The 14,071-nt window shown below is 38.8% G+C and overlaps 1 protein-coding gene across 1 annotated transcript; it reads left to right on the top strand.

Moving 5' to 3' along the window:
- Positions 1 to 219: 219 nt before the first annotated feature.
- LOC148782912 (uncharacterized) lies at positions 220 to 13,822 on the top strand. The gene is made up of 4 exons (XM_088860956.1): positions 220 to 637; positions 1,913 to 2,941; positions 3,510 to 4,947; positions 12,533 to 13,822. Exons 3-4 carry the CDS (start codon positions 3,658 to 3,660, stop codon positions 12,746 to 12,748), a joined length of 1,506 nt encoding a protein of 501 aa, XP_088717082.1. The 5' UTR covers positions 220 to 637; positions 1,913 to 2,941; positions 3,510 to 3,657; the 3' UTR covers positions 12,749 to 13,822.
- The last annotated feature ends 249 nt before the right edge of the window (positions 13,823 to 14,071 follow it).

Genomic DNA, 14,071 nt, shown 5'->3' with positions numbered 1-14,071 from the left:
AGTGAGTGCAGTGCTCCATTAGATTGTTATTGTCGGCCGAAGATATCTCGTGTTCGATTTAAAACTCAGATATAATTCACTTTCTTATGATTGTTATTTACACATATAATATATTAAATTTTTTTTAACATACGGCCAAGGTCCTAAACAATTATGCAAACAAAAATTCACTAGAAGAGGTTGATTCTATGCCTTCGAAAACAGTGCATCTTGTATAGAACGCCTTTTTACTCCCTCTCTGTATCACTTGCGCCAAAGAAGTATCACCCAAGAGAACTCTCCAAACATCTGCAATCTCCTCATGCAGACATCGATACACAGTTTTTAGAGAGCAAGGGAAGTGAGAGAATCAGATGAGAGAGAGAGAAATAAATAGGAAATTAGCGGCAAGGGAAGTGAGAGAATCAGATGAGAAAGAAACATTGAGCAAAAAGCTCCATCGAAAAAACCCTTGGCTCTCATTGACCTTTACCTTGGTTTTCTATTATTGGAGCAAACCACACAAGTACGAGGTTTTGCAGGTGTTAAGTCACCTGGTTGCTGTCTCTAAAGTAATTATCTCACTCAAACTGGCTGATTTTGTGCCCCGGAAAGCTGTTTCTTAGTCTTCCTAACATCCTCTAGAAATCTTTAAGAGGTAGTTAATGTATAAGTTAATGATTTGGGAATTTTTTTTTCTTTAATCTGTTTGCACTTCCGTTATTTTTTCTCTCTAAATCTCTCTTTTAATCTTATGAGATCTCTGTATGTAGAGGATTGGATTTTTGTGCAGGGTTTCTCTGTCTCCTCTGAATTCGCCGGATAAAGCAAAATTTCTTTCCAACGCCTAACAAAAACCCCCAATATCCATCGTCCGTTGATCTGCATGACCTCCCACAGTCTTTAAGTCGTCAACACTCGGCACAAAAACCCCTAAAACCCACGGTTCATTGATCCTCATGAGCTCCCAAAGCCTTCAATATCACCTGTACCAGCCCAATAAGACGCCATTCAAACTTGGCTCTTACTCCAACGAGATTGCATGCCATTAGCCCATGGTTGTTGCAGTAGAGGGAGAGAAGAGAGAGAGAGAAAATGGAGGGAGACGGGGTCATTGACTTACCGTAATAAAAATGGACGGTCCTAATCTCACGCATACCGTAACAATGTGAATGTTAAATACTCAAGATCGTTCCTTTTTTTAGGACAGGCAATTTTTTAGATTTTTAAGTATTTATAAATTTGTTCGATCTACACTATTTATTGAAGCTCTAAATTTTATAAATAGAGAATGAAAATAAATGTTAAACCTTAAATTTTATAATCAGAGAATAAAAATAAATGTTAGGCCATCAAAAAGATTTATGATATGTAACATCTGTCTTTTGACACTATTTGAAATTGCGCCTTGTTTATGCAAACCAAACCCATGTTAAAAACATAATGCATTCCATGAGAAGTGGGGGCGAACTAGGCCAAAATGGGTAGACTTCAAATCCCTTAAGAAGGATTGTGTGTGACCGTTTTCGGGAGGGGAACGAGAATGCAATGTCACCCATTCCCTTGGCTTCAACCCTTTTTTGTGGCTGAATTTGGGATTTCTACATTCAACTGAGTAGCGAATTTTGAATTTAGTCACTTGTGAGTTGTGTTATCGTATCGTATAGGTTTCAGGGGATCCTACTTTGGTCACTTGTCAGTGGTGTTATTACATCGTACAGGTTTTGGGGGATCATATACAATATGGCACTCATTCTAAACCATCATGAATTTTTCATATTTCTTCTCGCTAATAATGCACATCACATCATCAATGTAAAGATAAAGGCCCAAGTTTTCAATGTCAGACTCATAGATAGACTGCTACAAGAAGCAACACAGAACTGCATCAAATTGAAAACTATGAACAGACCTTGTGTTTACATTTTTGCAGATACGCAACTTTTTCTTGAACGAAGCAAAGTTTTAATGACTGATCTCAAATGTAATAAGAGATAGTTTGAATTGCATTTGAAGAAATCGATGAGCGGCTCGTAAACTATTTGCGTGGCATCGATGGCTAAAATGAAGTCAATGTGTGCTTAGTTGTCTACATACTGGATGGTGATCTTGTCCTTGTCGTGAGACTCGAGCTTGGAGATCAACAAATCCACTTCAGAGAGAGCGTCGTATCCACCGTGGCTGAAGAAGACGGGAAGATCACTTGGTATATCGGACAAGTTGTACTTGGGAAGCTCACTCTGGGCAGAGTGGATCATGTTCTCGTTACGGTTTCCATAGTCATACGTAGTCATACATCCCCGTTCCCAACCATTGGGCAAGGTGCACCATGTTCGTTGTTGAAGTAGACTGAGACTCGTGTCGTAGGAAAAGCTCTATGGTTGAGGAATTGAGGCAGCAGTTCTTCCCTGTGATGACACTGGCCAAATTGAAGAAGATCACGAACTTACCAAAGAGGGCCATCACGGTCGGGTGTGCAGGATTGAACTCTGCGATCCCCATCCCTATTGCTAGTAGATCAATCATAGTTGTTGCAGCGATTAAGCCCAAGGGTATTGTCATATGACTCAAATAAGCGATTGGGCTTAGACAAGCAGCGGATCTTGTGAGATTAACTGAGATAAGGAAGCCAAGGCAGTAAGAGTACCTAGAGAGTGGCCCACATAGTTCACCTTCATCCTTGTTTGCTTGTTTACGTATTCCAACAAGGCTGGTAATTCATATTCTGCGAGCTGATCCCATGATGACCAGATCGGAGGGTTCTAAGGTTGTGTGCTTGCTACTCCATTCGGTCCCTCCGTGTTTGAAATCCACACGTCGAAGCCAATATCGGCCAAGACACCGTTGAGGAGGACTTATAAGCCATGAAACTCCATCCATACTGAGGCCCTGCTGCAACAAAACGGGCTGCCTTGTGTGGTTGGAGGGTTTACGAGTGCGGCCTTGGGGAATTCTTTGTAGGGTGAGTATGTAGCCATCTTTGGTTGCGAGAGTATGGCCTTGGCATTGGTAATATTTTTTATATTACGGTAAAGATTAAAATTTGTTTTGGTTATTAATATTCATTTTTATATTTTTTCAGTTTTTTTAGAAAAATTTGAAAATATCTATATGCACAAATCGGTTTTTTAAAATCCATTTTTTTCATTAATTTTCAATTTCATTTGAATGTATTTTATTTTAATTATTTTTATATATTTTTTATATTTTAATAGATTTTTTTTGCTTTTTTTTTATTTTTTTAACGCTTTTTCACTGCTTGGGACTTGCTTTGTTAGAACGTTGAAGTGGTCGGTTTACCTGTAGGTTAAATCGCTTTCGAGCCTAGGTTTCGATTGACCGCTCCGATTAGATTTTCCAAACACTAGTTGGTAATCATTCAAAAAGCAGATTCTCAATGTTTACATATTTTCTATAATTTGATTGTAATATTTGACATATTTCGTCACGTATTTACTGCAAATTTACGTATTTTATTTTAAATTTTCTTTGAAAAAATATGAATTGTTGAAAGCCTTCCTCTATATCAGACTGCAACTTCATCTAGCGTTGGAGGTCCCATTTCACCCAATAGCAGTGAGCCGCTGGAAGCCAGGAAAGAGAGGACCGGAAACCGAAGATTGCCACCACTGGCTTCGCAACCCATTGAATTTCGCTTTACAATCTACTCTTCCTACCATGAAGTCTACGTTTCCTACCATGAAAGCACCGAAACAGACACACAGATCCAAAACCATAATTTCTCCTCCCCCAAATCCTAATCTCGCACCTGCGACTGACACTCTCCCAAAAAGCCAACACGCTAACCCTAACTCTGTTTCTACCGTCTCCATTATCGCCCAGAAACTCCAACTCTCAGACCCCAAAACCCTGATTTCACAACCTCAAAACCCTAATCTGTCTCCTCCTTCTGCAACATACACCTCATCCAAATGCCTCAACTCTCACCCACTCTCCACCATTGTCATTCTTGCTCAGAACCCCCAATTCTCAGGGCTCAAAACCCTTCTGCGATGCCTCCAAAGCAATCGAAAGTTCAGCACCCCAGAAACCCGTATCATAGGCCTTATTCAGAGCTGTGCGTCCTCAAAAATGGTAAAAGAGGCCCTAGACCTCTTTTTTGCCATGCCCCATCTAAGGTGCCAACCCTCCACAACTTCTCTGAACGCTTTACTTTCGGTCTTGTGTGACACTGATTCATTCCATTTGGTCCCTGAGCTTCTCATAAAGACCTTGGAAATGAACATAAGGCTCGATGCTTCAAGTTTCAGAATACTTATCGGTTCTCTCTGTCGAATTGGAAAGTTGGGTTTTGCAATTGAGCTCTTACGCCTCATGCCTGACCAGGGGTGTTGGCCTGATTCTGGTTTCTACGCTGAAATCCTCTGCAAATTGTGTGAATTTGGGGAATTTTCAGAAATTTATGGCTTTCTCGATGAGATGAAGGATGCTGGTTTCTTTCCTGATAAAATTGCTTATGCCATTGTGATTGATTCTCTAGCAAAGGGTGGTAGGTTGAACGAAGCTCGAGCTATTTTGAATCGAATGAAATTGGAGGGTGCAAAGCCGGACACCATTACGTACACTAGTATGATGGATGGGTTCTATAAAATTGGGGAATTTAAGCAAGCAGGCGAGGTCTTCGATGAGATGTTAGCAATGGGGTTAGTCCCTGATGTGTTCACTTACAGTGTATATATCAATGGGCTTTGTAGAGAGAGAAAACTGGAGGAAGCCAAGGAGGTACTCTGTGTCATGAGAGAGATGGGATGTAGGCCTAATGTGATCACTTACAATACATTAATCAGGACCTTTTGCAGTGATGGTAATCTTAGAAGAGCCGATGAATTGGTTGCAGAGATGGGTTCTAATGGGGTTTGTGGAAATTCAGTCACTTATAGGACCTTGATTAATGCTTATTTGAGAGAAGGTATGGTGGTTGAGGCCAATGAATTACTGGTTCAGATGGTGGGTAAAGGGTTCTTTCCTCACTTTTCAACTTGGGAGGCTCTCTTATCTTCTACTGTTTTTAAATGGGATATTTTACAGGCCTTGAATGCATTGGAGGAATTGATATCTCCATTGTCACGCTAGAACAACCTAAAAAGTGTTTGTTTTTAAGACTAGTTCAGATGTTGGGTCAAGGATCCGATCCTCATTAACTACTTGGGTTGCTATCTTATCTTCCTCTTCGCTCGCTCTCTTTAAATTGGATAAATTGGCCTCGAATACATGCTTCCGATGCTTCACCATAGAATAGATCGACCCAGTTCCCGTTCTTTTCCAGTGCACTCGTTTTGTGTCTCTAACACACAAGGAAGGATGCGGTGGGAAGGAAGCAGCCCTAGACTCTGTCTAACCAATTCTTTTGCTGGCATCTTGCATTTAGGCTGTCGGGGGCGGTGTTAAGCAAGGGCTTTCCAGCTCAGGGGCGAGACCCAGCCGTTCAATTCGAAGATCAAGGCATCCTGGTTATAGGCCGTTCTGTACTTTATCCCAAGCAATGGAGCTGTAAGTTTTGCCATCCACAAGCAAGGGTAATGCTTCATTCCCGGACAGTCAAAGAAGTCACAAAAGAACCGGGCCACTGGCCTGATTCGGTAATTGATATCTCGATTCTCGCACTAAAACACATACATATCCCCTTTTGTTGGAAATTAGAACACATATATCTTGGATGGGTTATTGGTTCTGATATTTGATGGGGCATTCTTTCCTCTCTCTTTGGTTTTATCTCCTTCTTTCTGTAAATTTTGTAATTTACAGACCTCAAGTGCATTGGACAGGAAGAATTATTTATCCATTTTCAAACTAGAAAACATATATAGGTCTTATGGGCCTCAAGTGCATTGGAGGAATTATTCATGGGATTGTATACCATAAGACCAGTCACTTTGTATACGAGTTCACAATCACCCTTGGCCATTGGATGTGAAATCCGACAGCTTCAAGTATGTCATATAATTCAATAATCTATGGACGTTGTGCCCAATCAATGACCCACCCCTAACCACCCAATTCATATCTAACACTCCATAAACACTCCATAATAATTGTGAATTCCTTCTATCGAAAGTACATAATCCATTCTCAAAGTAGAAAATGTTGGGAATTGGTTTGGGTGAAATAAGATAGTACAACAAAACAGCGATATAGAAAACCATACAAAATACTACATTATTTTGAAAGTATTTTTTAAAACAAAAAATACTAACTTAAAAGACCTATAAATCTTACCTTTGTTATTGGTTTAGATGTTGGCAATGGATTCTTTCCTTTTTCTGAACTTTGGGTGGCAGGCAAACTAGGTCACATTGAATTGGATGCTTTAGCGTCCTCAACTGCATTTGGAATCAATATCTCCATTCTCGCACTAGAACTACATGGGAATCTATCATGAGTTACTGGTTCGAATGCTCGATAAGGCATTATTTCCTTACTCTATGACTGTCTTAATGAAGTGGATACTTTACAGGCCACAAATAAATTGGAGGAACTAACAACTAGATAGCATGAATCTTACATGCTATACATCGAGCCGACCATATTTTATTGATAATATTTTTCAATGAGAAATATGTTTCAGTGATTAATATTAGTTGTCACGTGCAATGCACATGCATATTACTAGTCTCCTTTATATCAAAAAGGAGGAACATAATTTAAAGGGTGTGGTTTCTATAAAGTTGCAACATTAAATAATCCAATTCTATAACGCGACATTACTAGTCTACTTGCCTTTGTTTTATGGTTACTGTACTTGTGTTTCTATCTACTCACCAATTTCTGAATTCCATTGCAGTCAGCCCATGAAGGTAGAATTTATCAGTTGAAGCTATTATGTGACAAAGATTATCCCGAGAAGCCTCCAAGTGTTAGATTCCACTCGAGAATCAACATGACTTGTGTGAATCATGAAATTGGAGTGGTAAGAAACCAGGTTTGGATATGCACAATGTAAGCCCTTCACCCACGCAAGACACTCTCTCTCTCTCTCAAACTAGTGGTAGTGGTCCTATCGAATTTCCATGTTGCACCCTCAATAGTGGGCGCTTGGCCCTTTGTAACCAGTAAAAAAATACAAACATTTCTGACCAAAGAGAGATTCCCAATTATGTTGCTGTTCAAGAGTTTTTTTTTTTTGTGTAATTTATCTTATTAAATAATTTTAGCTCAACAAATAAAAAATTCGATTTGGATGCGTCCTCGTGAAAATTCATGCTATCTAGTTGTTAGTTCGATGCTATCTAGTTGTTAGTTCAATGTAGGATTCATGCTATCTAGTTGTTAGTTCCTCCAATGTATTTGTGGCCTGTAAAGTATCCAATTCATTAGGGTAGCCGTAGAGTACGGAAATAACGCCTTATCGAGCATTCGAACCAGTAACTCATGATAGATTCACATGTAGTTTTAGTGCGAGAATGGGGATATTGATTCTTCCAACTCATTTGAGGACTCTAAAGCATCCAATTCAATGAGATCTAGTTTGCCTGCCACCCCATGTTCAGAACAAGGAAAGATCCATTGCCAACATCTAAACCAATAACATAGGTAATATTTACAGGCCGTTTATGTTAGTATTTTTGGTTTTAAAAGATACTTTTCAAAATAATGTAGTATTTTGTATGGTTTCCTATATCGTTGTTTTGTTGTACTATATTGCCTCTTTTTCACCCAATCGATTCCCAACATTTTCTACTTTGAGAATGGATTATGTACTTACGATAGAAGGAAGTCACAATTATTATGGAGTGTTAGATATGAAATTGGGTGGCTAGGGGTGGGTCATTGATTGGGCACAAAGTCCATAAATTATTGAATTATATGACATACTTGAACCTGTCGGATTTCACATCCAATGGCCAAGGGTGATTGTGAACTCGCATACAAAGTGAATGGTCTTATGGTATATAATCCCATGAATAATTCCTCCAATGCACTTGAGGCCCATACGATTTTATGTGTTCTCTAGTTTGAAAATGGATAAATAAATTTCCAATCCAGTGCACTTGAGGTCTGTAAATTGCAAAATTTACAGAGAGAAGGAGATGAGACCAGAGAGAGAGAGGAAAGAATGCTCCATCAAACATCATAACCAGTGACCCATCCAAGATATATGTGTTCCAATTTCCAACAAAAGGAGGTATGTATGTGTTCTAGTGCGAGAATGGAGATATCAATTACCGAATCAGGTTAGTGGCCCGGTTCTTTTGTGACTTCTTTGTCAGTTTCGGGAATGAAGCATTACCCTTGCTTGTGGACTGCAAAACTTAGAGCTCCATTGCTTGGGATAAAGTACTTGACGACCTATAACCAGGATGCCTTGATCTTCGAATTGAATGGCTGGGTCTCGTCTGTGAGTAAAAAAATCCTTGATTAACACCGCCCTCGGCAGCGTGAATGCAAGATGCCAACAGGATAATTGTCTAAGGGGGTACTCTTACCCTTAATGATGTCCTCCATGCCCCCGATATGAGGCTTAACCTCATTTCCTTGTCTAAGGTAGATAAAAATAGGGTCCAAGTGAATGTAAAAGGGGGGAATATGACTTTTCTTAAGGATGGTGTAAAAGTGGCTAAGGCTTCTCTTTGTGGCAATTTTGTACAAACTTTGAAATTAATGAAATGAAATCATCTTCCTCTTATATTGTTGATTCTTCTTTCCAAGAAAGCTTCAATGAGATTAGGACATATTGGTTATGAAAAATTGTCTAGAATGATGAAAGAAAAATTAATTCCTTATGAAGAAAAAGATAAATTTAAATGTGAGAACTGTTTAAAAGAAAAGATGCATAGAAAACCATTCCCAAAGGGATTAAGGGCTGAAAGTGTTCTACATATAGTCTATACTGATATTTGTGGAAAATTAAATGCTAAAACCTTTGAAGGACATGAATATTTTATCACTTTCATTGATGATTATTCACGATATATATATACATATTTGATTTCTCATAAAAGTGAAGCTTTAGGAAAATTTAAAGAGTATAAGATGGAAGTAGAAAATCAACTAGATAAAAGGATTAAAATTTTGAGAAGTGATAGAGGAGGAGAATGTTTTTCAGTTGAGTTTGAAAATTTTTGTAAGGAACAAGGGATCATCAGACAATGCATACTCCCTTATACACCCCAACTGAATGGTATGGCTGAAAGAAAAAATAGAACTTTATTAGAGATGGTTAATTGTATGATACAAGAAGCTAATATATCTTACCAATTTTGGGGAGAAGCTTTGTTAGCCTCAACTTATATTTTAAATAGAGTTCCTAACAAATCTACAAATAAAACGCCTTTTGAGTTATGGTTTTATAGAAAGCCTTATTTAGATCACACTAGAGTTTGGGGTTGTGTAGCTCATCTCCTTAACCCAAATAGAGAAAAACTGGGACCTAAAACAATTAAATGCACTTTTGTTGGGTACTCTAGTCATTCTATGGGTTATAGATACTATGATCATGAGATTAAGACTATCATAGAAAGTAGAGATGCTCATTTCTTTGAGGATGAAGTAATTCCAAAGGGAAAACAACTTAAAATTATAGAAGAAGAAGAAGAAGAAGAAATGGGACAACTTAGTGATTCCTATGAGAACCCTGGTAGTATTAATTGTATTCTGATTATGGTAGAGCCTAGAAAAAGTACTAGGGAAACTAAAAGACCTAGTTACTTGGATGACTACTATGAACTTGATGATGAATCCATAAGCTTTAAAGAAGCCATAAGTTCATCAGAGGCGTCCAATTGGATGGCGGCAATGCAAGATGAATATAACTCACTAATGAAGAATGATACATGGACCTCAGTAGACCTACCAGAAGGTCGTAGAGCCATTAGTTGTAAATAGATCTATATTAAAAAAACTGAATCCAGATGGAACAATTGATAGGTATAAAGCTAGACTTGTTGATAGGGGTTTTACCCAAGTAGAAGGGGTAGATTATAAAGAAACTTTCTCCCTTGTTGCTAGAAAGTCATCCATTAGAATTGTAATAGCAATAGCAAACAATTATAACTATGACATACATCAAATGGATGTAAAGACAACATTCCTCAATAGTGAATTAGAGGAAGAGATATTTATGAGGCAACCTGAGGGTTTCGAGTCTAAAGAACAAGAATGCAAAGTGTGCAAGTTAAATAAATCTCTTTATGGACTTAAACAATCCTCAAGACAATGGTATTTAAAGTTTAATGAGGCACTAAAGAACTATGGCTTTGTTAATACTAGTGCTGACTATTGTGTATACATTCGAAGTAGTGGGGCTAGTCATCTCATTTTAGTGTTATATGTAAATGACATTATCATTACAGGCAGTGATCCTAAGGTTATTAAAGATACTAAAGAGTGGTTATCTTTACAATTTGGGATGAAAGACCTAGGATAACTAGAGAAGGTTTTTGGCATGCAAATCACAAGAGATAAGAAGAGAAGATTACTCTACTTAAGCCAATAATTATATACTGTAAAGATACTGAAAAAGTTTAAAATGGATGAATCTAGACCAATGGGAACCCCATATGAGAAAGGGTGTAAACTGTCCAAGGACATGTGTCCTAAGACTGATAAGGAAAAAGAAATTATGGAAAAGATCCCTTATGCACAAGCAGTAGGATCACTAAACTATTTGATGAACTGCACACACCCTGACATAGCATATGCAGTGAGGGTTGCTAGCCGTTATATGAGTAACCCAGGCATAGAACATTGGAAATTTGTAAAGAGAATATTTAGATATCTCAAAAAGACCACCAGTTATAGCTTATGCTATGGAAATGGTAAATTAGAATTGTAAGGCTATAGTGATGCTAACTGGGCTGGCAGAGAGGATGAATTCATATCTACATCTGGATGGCTTTTCACTTATGGAGAAACATGTATATCATGGGGCAGCCATATACAAAAGAGTATGTCACAATCAACAATGGAGGCATAGAATGTTGTCTTATATGAGGCGGCCAATGAAGCAATATATTTAAGAAAATTGCTCAGTGAGATACCATTGGTTACATTTGAGAGCACTCAACAGTTATTCATTGTGACAACCAAGCTGCCATAGCCATTTTTAAATATCCTATGTACCACAATATTGCAAAACACATTGATAAAAAGTATCATTCCGTGAGAGAGTTTGTGGGACGAAAGGATATAGGGGTAATGTATCTCCACACATATTTCATGATAGTTGATCCGTTGACTAAAGGTGTCAACATCAACACACATGAAAAATGTGTAAGGCGTATAGGATTGAGATCCACAGATTTCTTATGATACACCTGTGATGAGCCTTAGTGGCGCAGCTATTGAGCATGTGGAATGTTATGTGATTACCCTTCGCCTGTGTGGCATATCCGCCTTTGTGGCGATGACGTTTGTGTGGCATATCCACCTTGTGGTGATGACGCCTGTGTGACATATCCGCCTTTATGGCGATGACGCCTGTGTGGCATGTAAGCGCCCTCCAAGGGTGGTTAGGATATGTCTTCGGACATTTAATGGTTTGTATGTGGTGAAATCCCTCGGAGGGGTATGTGTCACGAACCACCACCAGCTAGCAGTCTTTTGACTCTATTTTCCACATTGCGAGACTAGACTGGACAGTTACACTTGGCATGACTTATTGAGCATGACCTCCAGCTAGTAGTCTTTTGACTCCGTGTTTCCGCACTGTGATGACTAGCTTGGATATCTAGATAGTTGAACATGACTTCCGACTAGCAGTCTTTTGACTTTGTTATCCGTATTGTGATGGCCAAACTGGACAGTTGTATTTGGCATGACTCACTGAGCATGATCTCCAGTTGGCATATCTTAAAGACACCGTTTTCCACTTTGCGATGGCCAGTTTGAGGATCCTTATGGGATCATGGCATGATTCGCTGTATTGATGGTTATTCACAATTTTCAGGTGACAGAGATTCCTTTTGGTGATGTATGTATCACGGTGTGAGTGTCCTATGCTTTTCGAAGGACATTAGCGAGAGAGAGAAAGTCCACTAATCTAGATGCATGTAGGTAAAGTTCATGATATGGTTAAAAATCACACAAAACGTCAGGACAATTGATGAGCGTGGGAATGTGTGTGGTTGATGCCATTGAGTGGATGGGTCATATGTGTAGATGGATTTGTTGTTTGAGGATGTACAACTTAAGCAACTTCTATATAGCTACAAAAAGTTTGTATGATGGTTTTATAAATATTTTGAAACAAGTGGGGGAATGTTAGAGAAAATTGTGTTTCCAAATATTTACAAAATCAGGGCCCAAAAAATTTTGATTTATTTATTTTCTTTACTACCCCACTTAAAATATTTCTTTTTAGATAAGTTAGTGTTTTGTGTAGAGAGAGAAAGAAAGACCCATGTGAAGAGAGGGACAAGTGGTCATTGAGAGGCAACACTGGTCATTTCTCTTTCTACATGTGTCTATCAATTTCTCTATTTTGTAGCTATATTTATGGAAAGGGTTTTGGGAGGCTGGGGCACCATGCACGAGCTCTCCTTCTCTCCCTAAAATCTCTTGCTCTCTCATATGCTTCATGATGAACTGGGTGCAGGGACGTGTCTCTCATCTCTGTGATAGCCCTCCAGAATCACAGGATCAACTCAAGCACCGTGTTGCATCTCGAAGGAGCTCTCTCTCTCTATATATTATTGCTAACAACTGTTTGCAGGAAAGTTGTGTTTCATCTTGGGTTATATCTTGCTGGAAAACTCAATTTCAGCCAGTTTCTCTCTCGAAAGGCTATCAAATTGTGCCTGTAAATTCATAGGAATTGGTGAGTTTGTTTCAACTTTGTTCTTGATCTTATGCATCTAGAAATACTACAAGAAGGTTGGGAAGTATTCTATGAGCAAGGAAAATAGTTATTGCGTATTTTCTTATATCGTTGGAATAATTTTTAATGGGTGCATGCTTGCTGGAAATTTCTTTTGGATTGCTTAGAAGAGTTTATCAGTAACTGCAATTGATTTTTGGTTGAAGATTCTTTAGTGGATTACAAACTTAGGGATATTTGTACATCCTCTTGAGTTCCAAAGAATTTACAGCAACTTGTTGTGGGTATTTTGATAAGAATAGCATGCCGTATGTTTGTGGATATTTCTGATTGAGTTCAAAGCTCATCTTGCACGTTGATATAGCTCTATTTACTTCTGAAAATCTTAAAGATCCACTGTATTTGGGCCAATAGAAGCATTCAGAAACCTACAATTAGAGCTAGAGAACTAGAAGTTCATGCCGTGAAGAGAGGATAGGATAGTTTGGATCCCTTAAAGTAGAGGAGAATTCTCAGTTAGATCCATTATAAAACTCTGACATGGGGGGCAGAAGAAAAATCAGTACTTTGCAGTGTCAGGTCCATCGCGGGCTCACCAGGAAGCAGGCATTTGCTAGGCTTACAGGGTTAGATAGACTTCTTTTTGTGGAGCACTTGGCAAAAAGAGTTTCTCCTATCCCCACCATTTGTTTGTTAAGCAGGATGAAGAAACTGTAAGGCACCTGTTTTTGCGTTGTCCTGTAGTAACACTTATTTCGTTTTTGCCCTACTTCTCTTTGGTATAACTTGGGTGGTGCCGGCCCCTGTTGAAGCCTTATTATTGCATTGGTATTACTCCCCATTGCCAAAGAATGTTCCTATGCTGTGGAGGTTAACTCTACTGAATCATATGGCCCATTTTGTTGGAGAGGTGTAATAGATGCTTTAATTACAGAGGAGAGGGGTGAATAGTATGAAGGAGCATATCCAGACAACCATGGTCTTATGGGCAAGTATTAGAAGAGAGTTTTGGGGGTACAGTGTCACAAACTTTTAAGCACAGTACTACATGATTGCATGCTCTAAAAAGGTGAAAGAAAGGAGGTCTTGTAAGTGGAAGCCCCCCAATGGAATGGTGAAACTTGAATTTGTTCTGTAGCTCCTGCGGTAATCTGGAACCTATTGGGTTTGTTTTTTGTTTTTGGGGGTGGGGGTTGGGGGATGGGGTGATTGATGAGGGACCACTTGGGGAAATATCTAGTTATCCTACTTGGGGCCTCTCCAGGCTCTAATTTTTGGCCTGAATGAGGCAGAAATTGGGTCCTCGCTCTATGGTCT

The sequence above is a fragment of the Amborella trichopoda genome, chromosome 3 (assembly GCF_054954075.1).
Source record: "Amborella trichopoda isolate Santa Cruz 75 chromosome 3, AtrichopodaSantaCruz75HAP2 v2.0, whole genome shotgun sequence".
In the NCBI taxonomy this organism is placed as follows: Eukaryota; Viridiplantae; Streptophyta; class Magnoliopsida; order Amborellales; family Amborellaceae; genus Amborella; species Amborella trichopoda.
Note: the sequence above shows the minus strand (reverse complement) of the source record. Positions and strands in the feature narration are given on the sequence as shown.

Excerpts from the sequence above, each read along its gene's own strand:
- LOC148782912 (XM_088860956.1), top strand. The coding sequence starts at position 3,658 with ATGAAGTCTACGTTTCCTACCATGAAAGCACCGAAACAGACACACAGA. Across the intron at positions 4,948-12,532 it reads ATGAATTACTGGTTCAGATG|GGACGTGTCTCTCATCTCTG; the intron begins GTGGGTAAAGGG and ends AACTGGGTGCAG.